We start from the raw sequence: 23,743 nt of genomic DNA, 5'->3' as shown, positions 1-23,743 counted from the left end.
CAGAAGACGTATGATGTGGCCTACCAGCGCTTCACCACTGTGGACCTGCCAGACATCTTGAAAGGAGTCATACCACAGGTGTGTATGGGGCTGGTGAATGTCAAAGCAGTGATGGGTGTTGGTAGGTGTTGATGCTGCTGTGCTGTTGTGTAGGTATGAATGATTGCAAAGTACAAATGGAGAAAGTCTGTATAACTGCAGGTTGTGATGTGAAATAAGACTCAGTTTGTAAGTGTCAACATTGCAAACTGTATGTTCATCTTTAGAGACTGTTAACTGGAAATGACAGTGGAGTTAATGGGAAAAACGAACTTAGCGAAGTACTTCAGATGATTTTTCTCAGCACTTTCATTTCAGAGAACCCTTTCAGGTCACATATCCAGTAATAATACACTGATTTTATTTTGTATTTCAATAAAAGCATGTGCACAGTTCAAAACAAATCATGTTGCTGATTGATATGATATAAGGATACTTATAGAGCGCCTAACCTTGGTCAGAGACCAAGCTCCAAGCGCTTTAGTCATTTGCACAACAGGCTGCCTGCTGCCCCGTCGGCCACAGAGCTGTTTCAGGGATGCTGTGGAGTTACTTCAGTCCATTTGTGTCAGTCTTTATATACAAGCAAGTGCATGCTTGTATGTGGGCTTGAAATTACATGTATGTGCATGTACACAAGAGGCATGCACTGTTTGTTTACTTGACCAATCACACTGAACTGAGTTTCATTTGTAAAAGGGATTCAAGGTTCAAGTTATAATAAATCATCTTGATGATGCAAAACACATTTTACCTTGGCCTCAGTGGACTCCATTAAATTGCAGAATTAAAAAAAAAATGAAATCAATGCTTCATTGAATATGAGATGACTGTATTTGGCACTTGATCTAACAGATAAAATATTGGGTTGTTAATTACAGTCTAAGTATTGTCACAGTACTCTGTACTGTAAGGTGTTGGTGATTGTGTGTACTGTAAGGTGTTGGTGATTGTGGTGTGTACTGTAAGGTGTTGGTGATTGTGTGTACTGTAAGGTGTTGGTGATTGTGGTATGTATTGTGTGGTGTTGGTGATTGTGTGTACTGTAAGGCGTTGGTGATTGTGGTATGTATTGTGTGGTGTTGGTGATTGTGTGTACTGTAAGGTGTTGGTGATTGTGTGTACTGTAAGGTGTTGGTGATTGTGTGTGCTGTAAGGTGTTGGTGATTGTGTGTACTGTAAGGTGTTGGTGATTGTGGTGTGTACTGTAAGGTGTTGGTGATTGTGTGTACTGTAAGGTGTTGGTGATTGTGGTGTGTACTGTAAGGTGTTGGTGATTGTGTGTACTGTAAGGTGTTGGTGATTGTGTGTACTGTAAGGTGTTGGTGATTGTGTGTGCTGTAAGGTGTTGGTGATTGTGTGTACTGTAAGGTGTTGGTGATTGTGTGTACTGTAAGGTGTTGGTGATTGTGGTGTGTACTGTAAGGTGTTGGTGATTGTGTGTACTGTAAGGTGTTGGTGATTGTGTGTACTGTAAGGTGTTGGTGATTGTGGTGTGTACTGTAAGGTGTTGGTGATTGTGTGTGCTGTAAGGTGTTGGTGATTGTGTGTACTGTAAGGTGTTGGTGATTGTGGTGTGTACTGTAAGGCGTTGGTGATTGTGGTGTGTACTGTAAGGTGTTGATGATTGTGGTGTGTACTGTAAGGTGTTGATGATTGTGGTGTGTACTGTAAGGTGTTGGCGATTGTGGTGTGTACTGTAAGGTGTTGGTGATTGTGGTGTGTACTGTAAGGTGTTGGTGATTGTGGTGTGTGCTGTAAGGTGTTGGTGATTGTGTGTACTGTAAGGTGTTGGTGATTGTGTGTACTGTAAGGTGTTGGTGATTGTGTGTACTGTAAGGTGTTGGTGATTGTGGTGTGTACTGTAAGGTGTTGGTGATTGTGGTGTGTACTGTAAGGTGTTGGTGATTGTGTGTACTGTAAGGTGTTGGTGATTGTGTGTACTGTAAGGTGTTGGTGATTGTGGTGTGTACTGTATGGTGATTGTGGTGTGTACTGTAAGGTGTTGGTGATTGTGGTGTGTACTGTAAGGTGTTGGTGATTGTGTGTACTGTGAGGTGTTGGTGATTGTGTGTACTGTAAGGTGTTGGTGATTGTGTGTACTGTAAGGTGTTGGTGATTGTGGTGTGTACTGTATGGTGATTGTGGTGTGTACTGTAAGGTGTTGGTGATTGTGGTGTGTACTGTAAGGTGTTGGTGATTGTGTGTACTGTAAGGTGTTGGTGATTGTGGTGTGTATTGTGTGGTGTTGGTGATTGTGTGTACTGTAAGGCGTTGGTGATTGTGTGTACTGTAAGGTGTTGGTGATTGTGGTGTGTACTGTAAGGTGTTGGTGATTGTGGTATGTATTGTGTGGTGTTGGTGATTGTGTGTACTGTAAGGTGTTGGTGATTGTGGTGTGTACTGTGTGGTGTTGGTGATTGTGGTGTGTACTGTAAGGCGTTGGTGATTGTGGTGTGTATTGTGTGGTGTTGGTGATTGTGTGTACTGTAAGGCGTTGGTGATTGTGGTGTGTACTGTAAGGTGTTGGTGATTGTGGTATGTATTGTGTGGTGTTGGTGATTGTGTGTACTGTAAGGCGTTGGTGATTGTGGTGTGTACTGTAAGGCGTTGGTGATTGTGTGTACTGTAAGGTGTTGATGATTGTGGTGTGTACTGTAAGGTGTTGGTGATTGTGGTGTGTACTGTAAGGTGTTGGTGATTGTGGTGTGTACTGTAAGGTGTTGGTGATTGTGGTATGTATTGTGTGGTGTTGGTGATTGTGTGTACTGTAAGGTGTTGGTGATTGTGTGTACTGTAAGGCGTTGGTGATTGTGTGTACTGTAAGGTGTTGGTGATTGTGGTATGTATTGTGTGGTGTTGGTGATTGTGTGTACTGTAAGGCGTTGGTGATTGTGTGTGCTGTAAGGTGTTGGTGATTGTGTGTACTGTAAGGTGTTGGTGATTGTGGTGTGTACTGTAAGGTGTTGGTGATTGTGGTATGTATTGTGTGGTGTTGGTGATTGTGTGTACTGTAAGGTGTTGGTGATTGTGTGTACTGTAAGGCGTTGGTGATTGTGTGTACTGTAAGGCGTTGGTGATTGTGTGTACTGTAAGGTGTTGGTGATTGTGGTATGTATTGTGTGGTGTTGGTGATTGTGTGTACTGTAAGGCGTTGGTGATTGTGTGTGCTGTAAGGTGTTGGTGATTGTGTGTACTGTAAGGTGTTGGTGATTGTGGTGTGTACTGTAAGGTGTTGGTGATTGTGGTATGTATTGTGTGGTGTTGGTGATTGTGTGTACTGTAAGGTGTTGGTGATTGTGTGTACTGTAAGGCGTTGGTGATTGTGTGTACTGTAAGGCGTTGGTGATTGTGTGTACTGTAAGGTGTTGGTGATTGTGGTATGTATTGTGTGGTGTTGGTGATTGTGTGTACTGTAAGGCGTTGGTGATTGTGTGTGCTGTAAGGTGTTGGTGATTGTGTGTACTGTAAGGTGTTGGTGATTGTGGTGTGTACTGTAAGGTGTTGGTGATTGTGGTGTGTATTGTGTGGTGTTGGTAATTGTGGTGTGAACTGTAAGGTGTTGGTGATTGTGGTGTGTACTGTAAGGTGTTGGTGATTGTGTGTACTGTGTGGTGTTGGTAATTGTGGTGTGAACTGTAAGGTGTTGGTGATTGTGGTGTGTACTGTAAGGTGTTGGTGATTGTGTGTACTGTAAGGTGTTGGTGATTGTGGTGTGTACTGTAAGGTGTTGGTGATTGTGTGTACTGTAAGGTGTTGGTGATTGTGTGTACTGTAAGGCGTTGGTGATTGTGGTGTGTACTGTATGGTGTTGGTAATTGTGGTGTGTGCTGTAAGGTGTTGGTGATTGTGGTGTGTACTGTAAGGTGTTGGTGATTGTGGTGTGTGCTGTAAGGCGTTGATGATTGTGGTGTGTACTGTAAGGTGTTGGTGATTGTGGTGTGTACTGTATGGTGTTGGTGATTGTGGTGTGTACTGTGAGGTGTTGGTGATTGTGGTGTGTACTGTAAGGTGTTTGTGATTGTGGTGTGTACTGTGTGGTGTTGATGATTGTGGTGTGTACTGAGGTGTTGATGATTGTGGTGTGTACTGTAAGGTGTTTGTGATTGTGATGTGTACTGTGTGGTGTTGATGATTGTGGTGTGTACTGTGAGGTGTTGATGATTGTGGTGTGTACTGTGTGGTGTTGATGATTGTGGTGTGTACTGTAACGTGTTGATGATTGTGATGTGTACTGTGTGGTGTTGATGATTGTGGTGTGTACTGAGGTGTTGATGATTGTGGTGTGTACTGTGTGGTGTTGATGATTGTGGTGTGTACTGTGAGGTGTTGGTGATTGTGGTGTGTACTATAAGGTGTTGATTGTGGTGTGTACTTTGTGGTGTTGATGATTGTGGTGTGTACTATAAGGTATTGATGATTGTGGTGTGTACTGTGTGGTGTTGGTGATTGTGGTGTGTACTGTGTGGTGTTGGTGATTGTGGTGTGTACTGTAAGGTGTTGGTGATTGTGGTGTGTACTGTGTGGTGTTGATGATTGTGGTGTGTACTGTGTGGTGTTGGTGATTGTGGTGTGTACTGTGTGGTGTTGATTGTGGTGTGTACTGTGTGGTGTTGATGATTGTGGTGTGTACTGTGTGGTGTTGATGATTGTGGTGTGTACTGTGAGGTGTTGATGATTGTGGTGTGTACTATAAGGTGTTGATGATTGTGGTGTGTACTGTAAGGTGTTGATGATTGTGGTGTGTACTATAAGGTATTGATGATTGTGGTGTGTACTGTGTGGTGTTGATGATTGTGGTGTGTACTGTGTGGTGTTGATGATTGTGGTGTGTACTGTGTGGTGTTGATTGTGGTGTGTACTTTGTGGTGTTGATTGTGGTGTGTACTGTAACGTGTTGATTGTGGTGTGTACTTTGTGGTGTTGATTGTGGTGTGTACTGTGTGGTGTTGATTGTGGTGTGTACTGTAAGATGTGGTTGTGTTCTGTGCGGTAACAGTGGGTGTTGTGTTGTCCAGAACATTGAAGAATTCAGGAAGGAGAGGTCGGTCACTGTGGTAGTGAAGGAGATCCGCACAGCAGAGCACATCAAGAAGTTTGAGCTGTTCATCGACCGCATCAAGGACAGCTCTGTGAGGGAAGGACCCGTCACTCTACTGGACCTGACGGCAAACCAGCTGCAGCTGCTCATCACCTGTATGTACAAAAAGGTGGAGGAACAGGATGTGATGACCAACCTGTGTCAGCTGTTTGTGGGAGACATTCTCATCAGTGAAGGGGAAGGTGGGCTGACGCTGTGTGTGTGTGTGTGTGTGTGATGTACTTTTTTTTTGAAAAACGGGAAAATGTAAGTGTGATAGTGTGTCACAAAAACAGTATGTACATACATGGGTTGCAGCTGTGTGTGTGTCTGATGCACTGGGTTTTTTTAAATCACTGGAAAACATAAGTAGTGTGAAAGTGATTTACCCTATTAACAGTAGATACACACATGGTTTACCATGCACATGAATGTATGTGGGTGTATTATTGTACACTGATTGACAGCGCCTTGTGATTGTATGATGACATGAGAATGAAACCCATCTGCACATGTATAGTTTTTTGTGGTGTAGATGTGGTTCCTGTTCTCCAGTTGAGTGAATCATGTCACTTTGTAACAAGTCGCTGTCATGTTTTCAGGCCGTCAGAAGAAAGAGGCACAAGCAGATGCTTATAGCAAAGCATACGAGATCCTCATTTCTACGCCAGTGGACACGCTCATTTCAGAGAGTCACCGCCTGAACAAGGAGGAGCTGCAGGGGGCTGACGTGCAAGATGTGGTCGTCAAAGGTGACTAGTCAACACTTGAGACTTGAACTAGCTGTGTGTGTGTGACAGATGCTTTATCCGAATGGTTAGTGTTGAGTTTCCTCAGTTTGATCCATGATTTTGGTGCACATGGTGGGTTAAGGTTGGAGATTTTTCTTATCTCCCAGGTCAACAAATGCGCCTTAACCACATTCATGTGTATATGTATGCAGAAGATCAAATTTGCACGTTAAAGATCCCATAGTCCATGTCAGCGTTCAGTGGGTTATGTAGACATGTCCAGCATGCACACCTCCTGAATTCGGAGTATGGCTGCCTACATGGTGGGGTAAAAAGTCATACAGGTAAAAACTCACTTGTACATACAGTTGAATGAGGGAGATCAGTCCATGAACACAGAAGTAGTTGTTTGGTTTCCCCCTCTTCCCGTTTGTTCAAACTACTTTGTACTTTACATTTCGCCAGTGATATGGCTGTGTTTAATCTTCACTTGATGTCAACACTGACTTTTTTTCCTTAAGGCATATTTTGTCTAGTCATTATTGAACACTGAAGCTGTCAGCTATACTGTCATGATTGATGCAGGCAGCATTGTATAGTAGATTTCCTCATGTTTCTTTGGTCCTTGCCTGGAGCATGCTGGTCACTTAACCCATTCAGTGCCAGAATTTTGTATAAAAGAAAGAAAAAGTGCTCTCTCCTTGCCAGAGAATTTTGAGGATTTAGGGGTAATAAATTGAAAACATTCTGGTAGAAAAACAAAAGTAGATGCAGAAGCAAAGTAAAGGTTTTTGTGAAGGAAAATGAATTTGGATTCTGAATCCAGGCCATTTTACCAATTATTTTGATTGTTAGTAACTAATCAGACATTTCAAAGTGATAATTTTTGTGCATCAAAAAAGAATCTATTTCCACCTCAACAGAATGACAACAAAGAGATAAGAAACAAAATATAGCTGAAAATAGCATGCTTATCATCAGATTATACCTGTACAAGAAAATAAAACAGGTTACATGTTTATGATAATCTATGTTTGTAGAAATGTAAATGAATATTTTTTATCATGAAAAGTGAACCCACTTTAGATGGGGAACTACTTTGATAGTATTCACTCTCTACTGGTTGCAGTTGAGCTGATAGTGTCTGCTGTGCATCTGGTTTGCCTCCTCTACAATGTTGCTCAACTGATCAGTGATAAAAAGTGTGAAAAAATGCAAACACTTGATTCCCATCCATTGTATGTCAGCCCTGGGTTTCATGAAAATTGTGGATTATTGGCTGTTGATTTGTTGCCAGTTGAACAGTGTGACAGACAGTTGAGTGATGTTCATGGCCACGCCTTGTTTCCTTGCCCTCTGTATGGTCTTCGACCTGTCTTCAAACTACTCTTCTCTCCTCCCCTTCTCAAAGTACGCAGAAGTACAGCACCATTAATATCCGCTCACCCCCTCAAAATGTCTGATTGGATTAATGGACTGGACATAGTGTTGAATATTGCTGTGAGTTTTATTGCTGTTGTCATCACCTTTGAGTTAACCCTTTCACTTTCGGAACTGTTTGTGATTTTTGCAAATAATCACCAACCTCTCAAAAAATAAATCACAAAAATTAAAATCATGCTGAAAAGTATGTAAAAGTATGTTTTCTCAAAGAAAAACGGATGGAGAATATAATTAACTTCAATGTTGACAGGATGGGATAACTTCCAATCAGGGGAAGATAACTTGGATTAAAAAAAATGCATAGAATATTTTGAAAGAAAAAGAAGAAAACTCAAGTTTATTTTATGGGTGGAAATTGTGCTAACATATTTGCAAATGTATCGGACACAACAGCCAAGTGCAATTATGTCGTTTTCTGCACTATCATGTTTTAGACATAAACACTACACAACTTCTCACTCACACACACACACCCTCCCTCCCAAACACCCACAAACACTATCACATAATATTACAAAACAAAAACAAACTGTAAACAATATTTTGGCTTGAAGTCTTCATCTGGTGGGTTTCATAGATGAAAATTCCTCCTAAAAAAAAAAATTGAGACAGGTACTTGTTTAGATCATGAAAGATCAAACAAAATTCTTCTCTCTCAACACTGAAGAGTCTTTGAGGTGCCACACAGAACTGTTCACCAAATTCCACCAGGTCTGTCAGTTGTGTCACATGAAATTATATTCACATAGAATGGAACATTTTACATATTTTGGAGCAATAGTGTTAAAAAACCCCAACCAGTTACCCAGGAACAGTTGAATTAAAATTGATCAAAGAGCAAATAGAATCTCTCTCCCCTCCCCCCCCCTCCCCTCCGCATCCTCCTCTCCCCCTGTCTCTCATATCCATCTTTACTTCTCATATACATCTTCATTGTCTTTAAAATGAAACTGTGATCCCACAGGACAAATCAAGAAGGAGGAATCGAACCTGCCACGCCTGAGACAGCAGTTCTTGAACGTGGAGGAGGCGCTGTCAGAGAAGGGGAGGGAGGGGATGGTGGTGGTGGAACACCAGGACTGGATCCACGACCGCAAGCGTCACGCTTTCTGCATCCTGCAGAACTCAGCCCTCATGAACGTCATGCTGCTCAAGTGGTGCACCGAAATAGAGACAGGCTTCTTCACGTGAGTTAAAAGATAGGGTCTTCACATGAGATAGAGCCAGTCTTCTTCACATGAGATAGAGCCAGGCTTCTTCACATGAGATAATGGTTTATTCATTTGAGATGGAGCAAGGTTTCTTCATGCGAGTAAGGGACAGGGTTCTTCACAGGAGTTAGACAGGCTTCTTCATGCCAATTAGAGACGGGCTTCGGCTTCTTCATTTGAGACGGGCTTCTACATTTAGAGACGGGCTTCTTAATGCGACTTAGAGATGGGCTTCTTCATTTAGAGACGGGTTTCTTCATTTAGAGACGGGCTTCTTCATGTGTATTAGAGATGGGCTTCTTCATGCGAATTAGAGACAGGCTTCTTCATGCGAATTAGAGACGGGCTTCTTCATGCCAATTAGAGACGGGCTTCTTCATGCCAATTAGAGACGGGCTTCTTCATGTGTATTAGAGATGGGCTTCTTCATGCGAATTAGAGACAGGCTTCTTCATGCGAATTAGAGACAGGCTTCTTCATGCCAATTAGAGACGGGCTTCTTCATGCCAATTAGAGACGGGCTTCTTCATGCCAATTAGATACGGGCTTCCTATTGTGCTGTGAAGGGACAAGGGGCACATAACCCCTTGACTGCTGCTCAGTATGCTGGTTAGTGAAAGGTTATCACCTCACTGAGATCAGACAAGCTTACAGGTCAGGATGACATTCATCATGCTTTGTGTGGACCTATTCCTCTTGGGACTGCATTACTTGTGATTGGCAATGTCAGTCACCCAACAAGAAGTAGGAATTGCACATCAGATCCATAGCCATGCTGATCTCATTTCACAAAGGTTCAGCAGTTAAGGGATTAAGTTGCTTGGGTGTTAAAACAGACTGAGTTAATTGGAAAGTTCTGATGTCAGCCAGCATTTTTATTGGACTTTGTTGGTGGTGCATTCAGAAAGTTTTATGACAGATGCAGATATAATGAACTGACCTTGATGTTTAGCTTCTGATGTGTTGACATTTGTGTAAAATAACATTTCTTGGTTTTATTGCTATGTTATTGTCATAAGTGAAAATTCCACAAGGCTGTATGTGAACAAAAACAAAGAATACATAATATGGTAGTTTCCCTTTGACCAAAGGTGTGCAGCTCAATGTATCACACTAGTGGTAAATGTGTTAAAGGGGTGGTGATAGGGGTGTAGGGGGAAGAAGGAAGAAGGGGTAGAGTAGGATAACAGGCAGAGGATAGGTGCACAATCCACTCTCTCCTCGTACCACAGCAGGGTCTTTTAGAAAGATGAATTGAGGTGTTTATTTCTCTAACTTTAAACAGCACACTTGGAACACACACAATATCAAAACCCAGGTTAAAATAATACCAAATCATATGCTAGACATCCTTGCATTGACGTAACAGAAACATCATTATGTTGTCTGGACAAGTAAACAACTCCACAGATAACCTTTCACCATTCTGACACTCAGTGTCTAGCTGTGCACTGTCTTCTCAAAGAGATCCATGTAAAGATGTAAAACAAGCTTCCTTTAGCTTACCATCAACAATCAGTGACATAATGTGCACCAAATATATGACTGACAAATACTAACTCCCAGTGTTAAACGCCTGTCAAACCACCATAGAATAATAGCTGTCGCACCAAGTATGAGTCAGACAATTACAAACTCCCAGTGTTTTAACTCCTGTTAAATCACCATACAATAATAGCTGCTGCACCAAATATATGGCAGACAATTACAAACTCCCAATGTTTAACTCCAGTTAAATCACCATACAGTAATAGCTGTTTCCAATAAGACTGAACAAATCTGTACTTTGTCTCTGCAAAGTATCTCACTGGTAAAATTATTACATGGGAATCATACAGTTACCAAGTAATTTGGCAAAAGTATAGCAACCTGTGTGCACCAACATAGGACTGCCTCTCAGTGGTCTCAAACAGCTATGTGTTACCCCACTGGCATATAACACATGACTACAGCACATGGTAATCACAACTACCAAGTCACACATGTCCCCCATGTTGCATTATCACCCATGTGCACACACATGGAAAAGCATGAACATACAGTTAGCCTGTAGATTTGTTCACCTTGAATATAACCATCACCACCTAACATATGACACACACCTGATATGTTACTGAACATTATCATTTATGTAAGCCAAGATACACCATGTAAACCCAAACATGATATCCAAGCATCATACCATAATACCAAACTGTAGCAAACAGGAAAGGGAGGGGGGTGGATACCCAAATACCCCAAACCAGTACTGCATTTAGACGTGTTGGCTACATAGGTCACTTTTCCTTCAGTCACTAGCCTCAAATACAATTAAGCCACACACACACTGGCTAAACTCTCTCACAAGTCATGGTATCTGCATCAACACATTCCAGTTACATTAACTGTGAAATACCACATCAGCTAAAAAGGGTCTCTCAATGCTCTTGTGACACAACATCACAATTCTACAAACTCCAAACTGTTTCTAACAGCCAGAAAGTAAATTGCCAACAAAGCAAATTACCAGTACAAGCATTACTCACAGCCCCCACGTTTCAGGGTTCACTTTATATTCATGTAGCAGAACACAGTCCCACTGAACCAGTGTGTTAGTCACAGAATCCAAATATACCATCAATCAAGCATTCAACTAAGTCCGAAAAATAGATGCTAGTTTGACACTCACAGCCCTCATGGTACTGTCTTGTCAAACTATCTTCTGACCCAGAGCATTCCCAACTGATTGAAGTTAACACACCAGTCTGGAACCAACAGTGCTAGACTTGCAAATTCAGCACTTTTCTCATGGAACCAGGCACTGCCAAGGAGAATGGGACAGGAGGGGGGAGGGTGATGAAAAGAGGAAGGGAAGGAGGAGGAAAGATCGACCAGCCCTGATTCTGTTCTAAACAGCTCATGATAAACACACCATACCATGCTCCTCACTGACCACTGAGGCAGATGCCATCCTGCCAGAGATCAACATGGGGCGTAAGGGGGTGGGAGGTATGGGGGGGAGTGGGGGGGAATGGGGTTGAGGGTGATGGAAGTGGAAGGGAAAAGGGCAGGGGGGTGTATAGGAAGAGAATGGTCAGAGGAGATACCATCTTTACTTGGTATTTCTTGATAACTTGCTCCCTCTGTACTTGGCCAAGGGAAGGGGGGGAAAGGGAGAGAGGGTATGGGGAGGGGTGTTGGTGGGGATAGATGCCATGGAAGGGGGGTGGGGGGAGAAGAGTAGGGAGGTAGGAAGGAGTCCATCAGTGAGCAGTGTGTCTGAGAAAATCCCATGCTTCCACCATAGGCGCCTGACACTCTATAACAAATGTATCTCTAAAGTTGTCAAAATTTTAATGTATCATGTGAAACAAGTTGGTAGACATGGCTGAAGGGATGTGAACATATTGCCATGAAACAATGCTTGGTTCTAAGTTAGACTGTGCAGTGTTTGTTGCCCTGAGCTAGATGTCACTTCATGTTTTTACTGTAATGTCAGCAGTGTTGATACCCCTGTTCCCCTGCAGGGTTTGCTTTTCTGGTCACACAGAGCTGCAGGTTGACAACAGAGCCCATTATAACTGACAGTTGGCAGCTAGTATAATGAACAACCAAGTAGCAATCACTCAAGGTCAGGTCTTTTGCTCGTTTCGATCTGTGCATTGGCAGCCAGGTTTAAGGTTGTTTTATATATTATACAGTAAGAATGATTGTGATGATTGTATGTTCATTTTGATGGTTGGGTGGTTTGGTCCTGTCCAGATGTCGGGTGCAGTTACAAGGGGAGGAAGTGGGGATGGCGAAGTCTCACTCCCGACAACAGGCCAGAAACCTGGCCTCAGCTGATGCTCTGTTCAAAATGTACGAGACGCAACCAGTTATCCGGGTGAGTAGACAGGGACAAGAGATACGTATGTACATGGTGGAAATCTTCATTGTGTGGGTACATGAGAGAGAGAGAAACAGGAACACAGTTGACTAAAAGGCTGCAAGCCTGTATACGAGGGGTTCATGTATGAGGAAATAACCAAACAGGATAAAGTGAAATAGAGATTGCAGAGAGAGGATGTTTGTGTAAAACTGCTTTACAGATGGGTTTGTTTTTTTTAAAAGGAGGGGAGATAATGAAAAGGTACTGTTTCCACCACTGGTTAATTGCTGCCTAGTTTTCAGTCTAAACATGCTGTGTGTGGTTCAAGGAAGAAACCCGACACAAAAAAATTATTTGTATTACTTTTGGTCATAACAGCTTTCTCTGTGAAATTCATAGGCAGAGCATGTCATCACATTGCCTCACCTCACCTGGTACCTTTCTTTTTTTCTGTCTGCAGGTGAATTTGAATATCAAAGTGGGATTTTCTACAGAATTTTGCCAGGGACATCCCTTTTGTTGCTTTGGAATCTTTTGTGTGCACGAAGTGCTTGCTGTACTCAGGATCTTGGTTTATAAACTCATCTGAATGACTAGCACTCATACCACCACTCAAGGTATAGTTGAAGGGAGAGTAAAAATCATGGTTCATGTTTGGGAATCAAACCTGTGGATACTACTCCCCAGTCTGGTTCATTACCACCATGAAACACTGTGTGACAGATCATCAGCTGTGACCAGTCAGGTTCATTACCACCATGAAACACTGTGTGACAGATCATCAGCTGTGACCAGTCAGGTTCATTACCACCATGAAACACTGTGACAGATCATCAGCTGTGACCAGTCAGGTTCATTACCACCATGAAACACTGTGTGACAGATCATCAGCTGTGACCAGTCAGGTTCATTACCACCATGAAACACTGTGTGACAGATCATCAGCTGTGACAAGTCAGGTTCATTACCACCATGAAACACTGTGATAGATCATCAGCTGTGACCAGTCAGGTTCATTACCACCATGAAACACTGTGTGACAGATCATCAGCTGTGACCAGTCAGGTTCATTACCACCATGAAACACTGTGTGACAGATCATCAGCTGTGACCAGTCAGGTTCATTACCACCATGAAACACTGTGTGACAGATCATCAGCTGTGACCAGTCAGGTTCATTACCACCATGAAACACTGTGTGACAGATCATCAGCTGTGACCAGTCAGGTTCATTACCACCATGAAACACTGTGTGACAGATCATCAGCTGTGACCAGTCAGGTTCATTACCACCATGAAACACTGTGTGACAGATCACCAGCTGTGACCAGTCAGGTTCATTACCACCATGAAACACTGTGTGACAGATCACCAGCTGTGACCAGTCAGGTTCATTACCACCATGAAACACTGTGTGACAGATCACCAGCTGTGACCAGTCAGGTTCATTACCACCATGAAACACTGTGTGACAGATCACCAGCTGTGACCAGTCAGGTTCATTACCACCATGAAACACTGACTGTGTGACAGATCATCAGCTGTGACCAGTCAGGTTCATTACCACCATGAAACACTGTGACAGATCATCAGCTGTGACCAGTCAGGTTCATTACCACCATGAAACACTGTGTGACAGATCATCAGCTGTGACCAGTCAGGTTCATTACCACCATGAAACACTGTGACAGATCATCAGCTGTGACCAGTCAGGTTCATTACCACCATGAAACACTGACTGTGTGACAGATCATCAGCTGTGACCAGTCAGGTTCATTACCACCATGAAACACTGTGTGACAGATCATCAGCTGTGACCAGTCAGGCTGCTGGGTGACTCAGGACCAGCTGGTGGAGAGGATGAAGCAGATGGAGGAGGAGGAGTTCAGAGAGGTTGATGAGGAGTGGAACAACTTCCTGACCAGACAGACTGCCAGGACTGACGCCAGCGAGTCGTCAGGGGACAACATTGACCTCTCCGAGCAACAAAAAGAGGAGGGAAAGGTAACCAAAATAAATAACTTGTATATGACCTACTATGGCTTGGTATATGTGATGCTATACTGTGATGTCTTTGGTACGAAAATAAATGTATTTGAAAATAAGAAAATGAAAATAAGGGGAAAAAGGAAAAAAATACTCAAGAATGACTGTTTTTTTTATACTACATGACAGCATATCTTCATACCACATGACCGCGTATCTTCATGCTACATGACCGCGTATCTTCATGCTACATGACGATCTTCATCTGGAACCCAGTGCACCAGCTACCTTGTGTCTGTGCAGTGCACAACAGGTGCACCTCAGCGTATACAGTGTAGTCCACTTTTGATAGATTGTACATTAATTTAGTCAGGTAAATGTGAGGCATATTCAAACCATCAGTAAATTACTAGTTGATCAACAAATGACAGTGTGATGGCTAATGGTTATAACGCTGGGTTCTCATCTGAGTATCCTGAGTTCAATCCCCAGTTTTGGTGCACCTAAGTCCTTGTAGGTTGAGGGTGGAGATTTTTTTCCAATCTTAAAGGTATGTGCAGGCATGCCCAGTGTCTCAATTCATTCTACCCCATGCATGCACCTAGTTTCCTCTCCCTGCCCAGCTGTGCAGCCAGGTGTGCATGTGAACACAGTGATCACTCCTGAACTACTAACTGGATTGCTTTTAGATTTCAAAATGTTAGTGTCATGCACATAAACTACTTGTCTATGTTTTTGTTGTTATTGAGACAAAAATTGTTTTTGAGAGATATATAACAAAATTGTAAACAAACAACACATGCAGTTCAAGTTTGATCTGCTGGTAGATGTTGACGCAATAGCTTTGTCTTCACTTCCACTGTCAGTCACTCTGCTCGCAAATACCAGCATGAACAGAGTTATCATCGCTGTGGTACTTCATGTGGTGTGTCCATCGAGATCGATGATGACCATCGTTGTCATCCAGCTGGGGATTGGGGGGAGGGTGGTGGTGGGGTGGGGGGGAGGATGCTCATGAATCTATCTGTGAATGCGCAGATGGCTGAATAGTCCAATCTGCGCACGAAATGTTCGCTGACAGTTGGGGCAGACAAAGATAGGCATATCATTGTCAGGGAGCTTGTTTGCCCGTGACTTTCTGGCCTGCCTCTTCTGAACAGCTCCAGCAGTCCTGTTGGCCTCGCACAACTTGGTGCCTTTGTGCACAGCAGCGCGCCATTTGTCACGGTCCACTGCAGATTCCTCCCAGGAGTCAGGGTTGATATCAAACGCTTTCAGAGAGACTTTCAGAGTATCTCTGAAGCGCTTCTTCTGACCTCCGTGTGATCTCTTCCCTTGTTGCAGCTCACCATAGAAGAGTCTTTTGGGCAGCCGATGGTCTGGCATGCGCGCCACGTGTCCAGCCCAGCGAAGCTGGGACTGCATCAGGATGGTGAAGATGCTGGGAAGGGTGGCTTTTGCGAGCACCTCTGTGTCTGGGGTCCTGTCTTGCCACTTGATGTTCAGTAGCTTCCTGAGGCATGTTGTGTGGAAGTGGTTCAGCTTCTTGGCATGTCGTTGGTACACTGTCCAAGTTTCGCAGGCGTACAGTAGAGTGGGGAGAACTACTGCTCTGTAGATCTTTAGCTTGGTCTCAAGACTAATGCCTCTTCTGTTCCAGACATTTGCACTGAGTCTGCCAAAAGTTGCGCTTGCTCTTGCAATCCTGACGTTCACTTCATCGTCGATGGTCGCATTTCGTGACAGTGTGCTGCCAAGGTATGTGAACCGCTCCACCGCACTAAGTCTCTGACCGTTGACTGTAATGTTGGGCTCAACGTAGGGTTTCCCTGGGACTGGCTGATGGAGAACTTCAGTTTTCCTCGTGCTGATGGTAAGGCCGAAGTTCCTGCTGGCAGTGGCAAACTTGTCGACGCTGAGTTGCATGTCAGCTTCAGATCCAGCGTTGAGGGCACAATCATCAGCAAACAAAAAGTCTCTGATGATGTCTGTCATGACCTTCGTTTTTGCTTGAAGCCTTCTGAGGTTAAACAACTTGCCATCAGAGTTATCAGAGTTATCATCGCTGTGGTACTTCATAACCCACTCTTGAACCCTGTGGGATGATTGTTCAGCTGAACGACGTTGTGGGCGTTCATCCATGATTGAAAGTCGATCGATTTGCTAAAATCCAGTGCAGACGAAAATAGTGCCAACATGGCATGTAAGCAAACCATTTGAGAATGTTTGTCACTAAACTGAATAAATACTGGAAATAGCTGAATCAGAATGTACCATTCTTGGTTGGTGCTCTATTACAAGTATACTTGTGAACGGTCAGATATAAATTGCTCGACATTATGAATATACTTGTAAAAGGGTTAGAATGAGTAAACTCCTTTCTTGTGTAAAAACATGCAGAAGATCAAATATGCACATTAAAGATCCTGTAATCCATGTCAACATTCGGTAGGTAATGGAAATGAGAACATTCTCAGCATGCACATCACCAAAATGGAGGATGGCTGTGAACTCGACTGGTCTTAGTTCTTGGAAAGAAATCATTTTGTTCTGGTTCAAGATCATCACTCTGATCATTCAGCTCTCGCATTTGGTGTTTCACAAGGTTCTGTGTTTGGCCCTGTTTATCATGTACACTTCTCCTCTGAGTTAAATCCACCAGGTCACACATGAAATATTTGCCAATGACATGCAGCTACTACAATCTGCTGATCCTGCTGACTGTCCTTTGCTCTCATCTTCACAGGATTGTTTTTCTGACATTAAGAATTGGATGTCAAACAACAAGCTTAAATTGTGATAAAACTGAAGCCATCCGTTTCTTTAAAAAGTCTCACCCCACTTCCCTTTTAGGTCCTATTCCTCCACTGCAGTTGACTGATTGCAAATTGGTGTTTTCTGACTGTCTGTGACCTTGGCATTCTTGACAGCAATCTTTCCCTGAAACATGTTGCAAAACCTTGCCAACTGACCTGCATCGAGCTCAAATGTATCTATTCAATTCATTCATTTCTTACAGAAGCAACCAAGACTCTTGTCTCTTCTTACGTCCTTTTTCGTCTCAACTATTGCAACTCTGTTTTTATTGGCTGTCCACAATCTGTTATTCATCCTCTTCAACACATTCGACCTCTGATGCTAGGCTAATATATAAATCTAGAAATCAACATTGCACTCCTCCACTTTATAAATTGCACTGGCTTACAACTGAACAAAGAATGAAATACAAGTACTCCTGTCTCTGCTTCAGAGTTATCACAGGCTCTGCTCCTCAGTGTCTATCTGAACTTTGCCACATGTATTTATATACACATTCCCTCCAGGACTCTTTGGTCATCTGCTGACATCAGGCTCTTTCAGCATCCTAATTTAGCATGGCTAATGAGCCTTTTTCTCAGCAGCTAAGCTCTGAAACTATATCATACTCTCTACAACACAAGTCCCTTGAGTCTTTCATGTCAGGCCTGAAAACATCTCTTTACCCATTACTACGATTAAGGCCCATCCCTCCCACCATTTAAGAATGTGCTTTTTCCATCCAGACTGATTACTTGATCTTGATTATGTTCATATGAGGATTGAGTAAGGGAGAGGGTGTGTGTGTGATATTTTTGTTAGACACCATACCGTATTGTTTCTTTGGTATTACTTTTTGCTGTTAATATCAAGTCAAGATTTTATTTCATGATGGTAAATTGAATAAGCAGCATTTGCTTTTTTACATTATCAGTATCAGTAACTCAAGGAGGCGTCACCGCGTTCAGTCAAATCCATATACACTACACCACATCTGCCAAGCAGATGCCTGACCAGCAGCATAACCCAAGACACTTAGTCAGGCCTTGAGAAGAAAAAAAAAATGTAAATAACCACAAAAAAAAAAAAAAAAAAAAATCAAATCAAATCAATCAATAAATAAAAATAATAATAAAAATTAAAAAATAATAGATAAATACATAAAAATACTACTACTACTAATATTTAAAAGGCGCAAAATCTTAAGTCAACTCTAGGCGCGCGCGCGCGCACACACACACACACACACACACACACACACACAGAGCAAATAAATGTAAAATATGCAGACACACGTTCACACATACACGCACGCACACATGCATAGTAGATATGCAACAAACATGCAGTTTCACAGATATGAAAGCACGATCAAATACACATAAACATACATGAGCACCAACACACACACACACATTACCCTGCACACACCCCCCACCCCTCCACACACTCATTTCTAGGCTACACATCACAGCTTCACACAGACACACACACACACACACACACACACACACTCACACGCACACACATGCACGTGCACAGAGCTCTCCTGACACATGTGTACACTTACACCCTCGCACACGCACACAGACACACAGACACACAGACACACATACACACACATACACACACGCAAAGAGGCTGCCACTGATTGGCTGCAAGAGGGATGGGAAAAGATCTCTGATGCCAAGAATGTGGCATCTAGGTGTTGCTCAGTATATTGTATTTGGAAAAGCCCACAGAGACTGTTCCGTTTTGAAGTAATTTGCGCAGTGTTGGTTTGGAAATGATGGCGATATTCGTTTGATTTGCAAAGCATCGTGCTCTACCTTTCATGCTAGACTTACGGCTGCTCCCTCTCTCTACCTTTATTTCTTTGAGGCGATCGATGGTGTGATGGCCTTGTACCTGTTCTTTTTGGTATTCTTAGACTTTTCTGAGGATTTCCGATTTTCCTAGATGTAGCCCACTCGTTGTTGTTGCATTACCAGCAAGTCAGTCAGCTCGGTGATTTCCCTTAACGCCTGCATGTCCCGGGCAGTATGACCATGTAAGTTTTTTAATCTGAAAGTTGCGCATTGCCTTATGCCACTCTGGGCTTCTCAATCTGCTTTCAATTTTCTGTATGAGGTTCATTGAGTCCGTTAGAATCATGGCATGTTGGTTTCCGGGCATATGGATAGATGATAGCCACAGGAGGGCATGTGTCACAGCTTCAACTTCCATCATTAGGCTAGAGGTTGTGACTTTGTAGGCAGCATTCTCTTCCCTAAGTTCTCTTCCCAAAGTGTTTTTCCATTTTGTTTCGCAGTGAATCCCCAACCGGACTGGCCTTTGGTGACTGAGCCATCTGTTTATATGATGATGCCCTCTTCTTTACTGTTTTCTTCTATGAGTAGCTTCACTTCTGCATCAGTTTTGCCCTCCGGCCATTCCTGACAATGTCTTCCTGGAGTGGGTGAAATGGCTGTGTTGAATAGATGATTGAGGTTTTTGGGGTTTTCCTCCCATTTTGTTTTTTTCAGGTCTTGTAGTCGGCATACTAGCTGGATTGTCTTCTGCTTGCCCCATCCATGATCTTCATCGTCCTAGATGGCTGCCTTCTGGTTCTTTGACTGTGTCATGCAGTGGGTTTTGAGGGTTTTCTAATGCTCTGAAGTAGGTCTTGACCTGTTCTAACTTCTTTCTGGCCTGCACTGAAGGAAGGTCAAGCAGGTATCGCATGGTTTCCGTAGGCGTGTCTTTTGTTGTTCCAAGGATCAGCCTCATAGCTTCATTTTGAACTCTTTCTAATTTTAGGAGGCTGCTTTGAGATGGTGTTGTTAGCCCAAGTGCGCAGTTGATCACACTGAGGACGAGTGATTGGTATAGCAGGAAGAGGTGGCGTTGTTCAATACCTTTGGTTGCCATTCCTTTTAAGACTGAAAGACTCTTTTTGCATTTGAGAACAGTATTTTCCATATGTTTTCTGAAGGTCCACATCCTGTCGAACTGTATTCCTAGGTGGCATAGGCATTGGTTTTCTCGATTTGAATTCTGTCGAATGACACAGGTGGTGGTGATTTGCTTTCGCTGGAAGAAGGGCTTTTGATGGAAGATCCTGTGTTTTTGCACCGTTGAGCAATATTGTTTAGTTGTTTCTGGACGGCTTTAGTTCTTTCCTGAGCATCTTTCGAAGTTTTGAAGACCAGGCCATCATCTGCAAGAGTAAGCACCCAAGCTATTCCATTGTTTAAGTCTACAAGGCCCTTCGTGTAGACGTTGTAGAGGACAGGAGAGAGTGGAGACCCTTGTTGCAGTCCCATGGATAGTTTAGAAGGTGCAGACATCCAATCTCCGAGGCGTAGGATGACGGTTCTTTCCTGAAGCGCTGCTGCTATCCATCTTGTCAGTGTCAAACTTACTCCATACCATAGTAGCAGCTCCATGAGGTGCGCAAACTGGACTTTATTGTAGGCATCTTCAAGGTCGATTGCTACTGCTATTGTTTCTTTTCTTTGAAGTCCTTCATATACCTCATGCGAAAGCAGCCGCATTTTCCCATGTGGACTTACCTGTTCTGTAACCACCTTGATTTGAAGGGAGAATGTGCTTGTGTTCAAGATCCTTGCAAGTTTCCTGGCTATTATGTGTTCCATGAGCTTTCCAGCAATGTTTTGCAAGGTTAGGATTCGGTAACCGCTTACCTGATGATTGTCCTTTCCTGGTTTTGGTATGGGTTTTAAGAAACTGTGTCCAGTCCTCCGGCACATGTCCATTGTGGAAACTGTTTTGATAACGATTGAAAAGTTTGCTTCCGTCTTCTTCCAATAGCTCCTTGATGTCCGAGTAGCGAACTTTGTCTGGGCCAGGAGCCATTAAGTCATTAATGAAAAAAAAATAGAAAAAATATTGGAGGGAGAGAGGGAGAGAGAGAGAGGGAGGATACAAGCAGATGTAAAGGAACAACAAAAATGCATATGCAAGAACAGTGTGGTAATGACACATTCACACACACACACACACACACGAGCATAAATGCTTGAGCACAAATACACCACGCCCATCCCATCCACATACATATATTCCCTCAAATAAATACTAAATCCTTGCCAACACAAGTGTATGCAAAACATTTCACAATTAATGAAAATAGTATTAGAATAATAGATCAAAACTTTTGTTACTGTTAATCATTTTCAATGAGGTGATTCTTCAGATTTTTTTCTGAAACACGTTTTTTTCATGATAGGTTTTAGAGTGAGTGGAAGATTATTCTATAAATTTCCACCAGAATACAGAAAAAGGTGTCTGCAATCTTTTTTGGAGCATTTCCATACATAACATTATGCATGCAAACAGTATTGTTGAAGAACAGCCTGTTGTGGTGTTTATAGTCCATAGGGGTCAGGGAGCTCAGTTTAACAATGCTACTTTCAGTGCTCTTTCACACATACAGTGAATAAATGTTATGTTTGTGATGCTATAGCTGTCCCATAAAGTTGATGCATAAATTACTGGCAGAAGGTGCACAGAAAAAAGAGCTTTCATGAATGGACATTGAGAATCTTTTGAATTTTGGCTTGCTGAAGTATTTTATTTGAGAAGCATTTACCTCCTCCGTTCGTGGGCTGCAACTCCCTCGTTCACTCAAATGTACATGACTGGGCTTTTACATGTATACCATTTTTACCCCGCCATGTATAAGGCAGCCATACTTCGTTTTTTGGGGGGTGCATGCTGACAATGTTCTTGTTTCCATAATCCATGCTGACATGGATTCCAGGATCTTTAACGTGTATATTTGATCTTCTGCTTGCATACACACATGAATGGGGTGCAGGCACAAGAAGGTCTGCACATATGTTGACCTGGGAGATTGGAAAAATCTCCACCCTTTATCCACCAGGTGCCGTTACAAAGATTCGAACTTGGGACCCTCAGATTGAAAGTCCCAATGCTTTAACCACTCAGCTACTGCGCCAGTCAAATGTTAACAAAGTACTTCGTATCATCAGTCCAAGATCTTTGTCAATTATGACACCCTGAATTTTATGTGAATCTGCCTCTTCAATTCTGTTGATGCCTAGGAATGATGGTTTGAAGTTGTTTCATTCTTTGTCTTTTTTGTCTTGCACATATATACATGTACTTTGTTTTCTTAGCATTTAAGGACATGTGATTTAATGGTGTCAGATCATTAAGTTTTCTTATATCATCTTGAATTTCATCAGTTAGTTTACAGGCATCTGAATTGCTTGAATGTATGGATGTGTCATCTGTAAACATTTCACATTTATATTTCATAGAACAAGGTAAGTCATTAACGTAAGTGGAGAATAAAATTGGCCCAAAGATGATCCCTGTGGTACTCCATGTTTAATAGATGTAAAATTTGGGGTTTGATTACTGTTACTGTTTCCTGCCAGAAAGAAAAGACTGTATAGGGTGAGTATACTGTGGTAATTTATAGGCTTCTAATTTATGTAGTAACAAGGAGTGATTTACAACATCAAAAGCTTTTTCAAAATGTATAAAGAGGAGACCTGTGAATCTGTTTTCATTTATGTAATGTAGAAGACTGTCAGTGAGTTGTATGAGGGCTGTATAACAAGACTGATTTTTACTGAATCCAGACCGGCCATCATGGGTCAGGTCATTGTCAAAGAGATACAAATATCAAGTTTTGCAAGTGTTTTTCAATGGGTTTTGACAGAGCAGACAGAAATTGGTCTATAGTTAGATGGATCAGAAGAATCACCTATTTAGTTCGGTGCAATGACTCTAGCCTGCTTGAATTTTGAACGAAAACATTTATTGATACACAAATTATAAAGATATGTCAGTATCAACAATAACAGGGGAAGGATGCTTTTAATATCCATCCATCTAACCCGTCCAAATCACATGTGCCAGATTGTTTTAGTTGTGAGATTGTTTTAGTTGTGATAGACTTTGACTTGCATCCAAGACAGTCATTGGTTGAAGACTAATGGAACATGAACATAGATAAATGGAACATGAATTTTCTTGGAATCAGCTGTTTTAACTGTTTTCAACTGTTTTAAAATACAGAGGTCATTTTCACTGGTCCTACCATTCAATATAATGGTTTTCAGCAGTGGTTACAAAGTGATTAAGTGATCTGCTGTTACATCAGTGATGATTTGACATTTTGACATGTTTATTATTCTACTTGTTAATGGCTTTCCAAATTAACAAGAATCTTTTGTATTAACATTTCTGAAAATAATTACATTTGGAGTTAAGTTTCACAGCATTTACATTATTTCTTTGTTTCTGAACTTGTTCATTGGATCCATAGATTTTCAAATTATCTCTTTGATGTATTTCAATGTAATTTCTTTTGTTATCCATGGTGGTTTTGTTTCTTGTCTTACTCTTTTTTTTTCTTTTTTTTTTTTAATAAATGGTGCATGTTTGTTACATACAGAAGAGAATGTATTTATCCAAAATTTGACAGCTTGATCAGGATCTCTTGACTGATATAATCTAAAGGTGTGTTTGCTAAATCAGAGAGAAAATCATCTTTAAAATTCTTAAAATTCCAATATAATATACCTTAGGAATTTTAACACAATTTTTAGACCAGGTGAGACAGACTGTT

The 23,743-nt window shown here is 42.1% G+C and overlaps 1 protein-coding gene across 1 annotated transcript in view; it reads left to right on the top strand.

Moving 5' to 3' along the window:
• Window positions 1–23,743, top strand: part of LOC143276030 (uncharacterized) — a 74,624-nt gene that overhangs the window by 33,670 nt on the left and 17,211 nt on the right. Inside the window, exons 8-13 of the mRNA XM_076580416.1 lie at window positions 1–78; window positions 5,058–5,322; window positions 5,722–5,871; window positions 8,258–8,480; window positions 12,246–12,369; window positions 14,158–14,358. The exon at window positions 1–78 is cut by the window's left edge and continues 163 nt beyond it. Coding sequence (XP_076436531.1) covers window positions 1–78; window positions 5,058–5,322; window positions 5,722–5,871; window positions 8,258–8,480; window positions 12,246–12,369; window positions 14,158–14,358 — 1,041 coding nt within the window. The remainder of the gene's footprint in view (window positions 79–5,057; window positions 5,323–5,721; window positions 5,872–8,257; window positions 8,481–12,245; window positions 12,370–14,157; window positions 14,359–23,743) is intronic.

Source organism: Babylonia areolata, chromosome 31 (assembly GCF_041734735.1).
Source record: "Babylonia areolata isolate BAREFJ2019XMU chromosome 31, ASM4173473v1, whole genome shotgun sequence".
Taxonomy (NCBI): Eukaryota; Metazoa; Mollusca; class Gastropoda; order Neogastropoda; family Buccinidae; genus Babylonia; species Babylonia areolata.
This window is presented reverse-complemented; position numbering and strand designations above follow the sequence as displayed.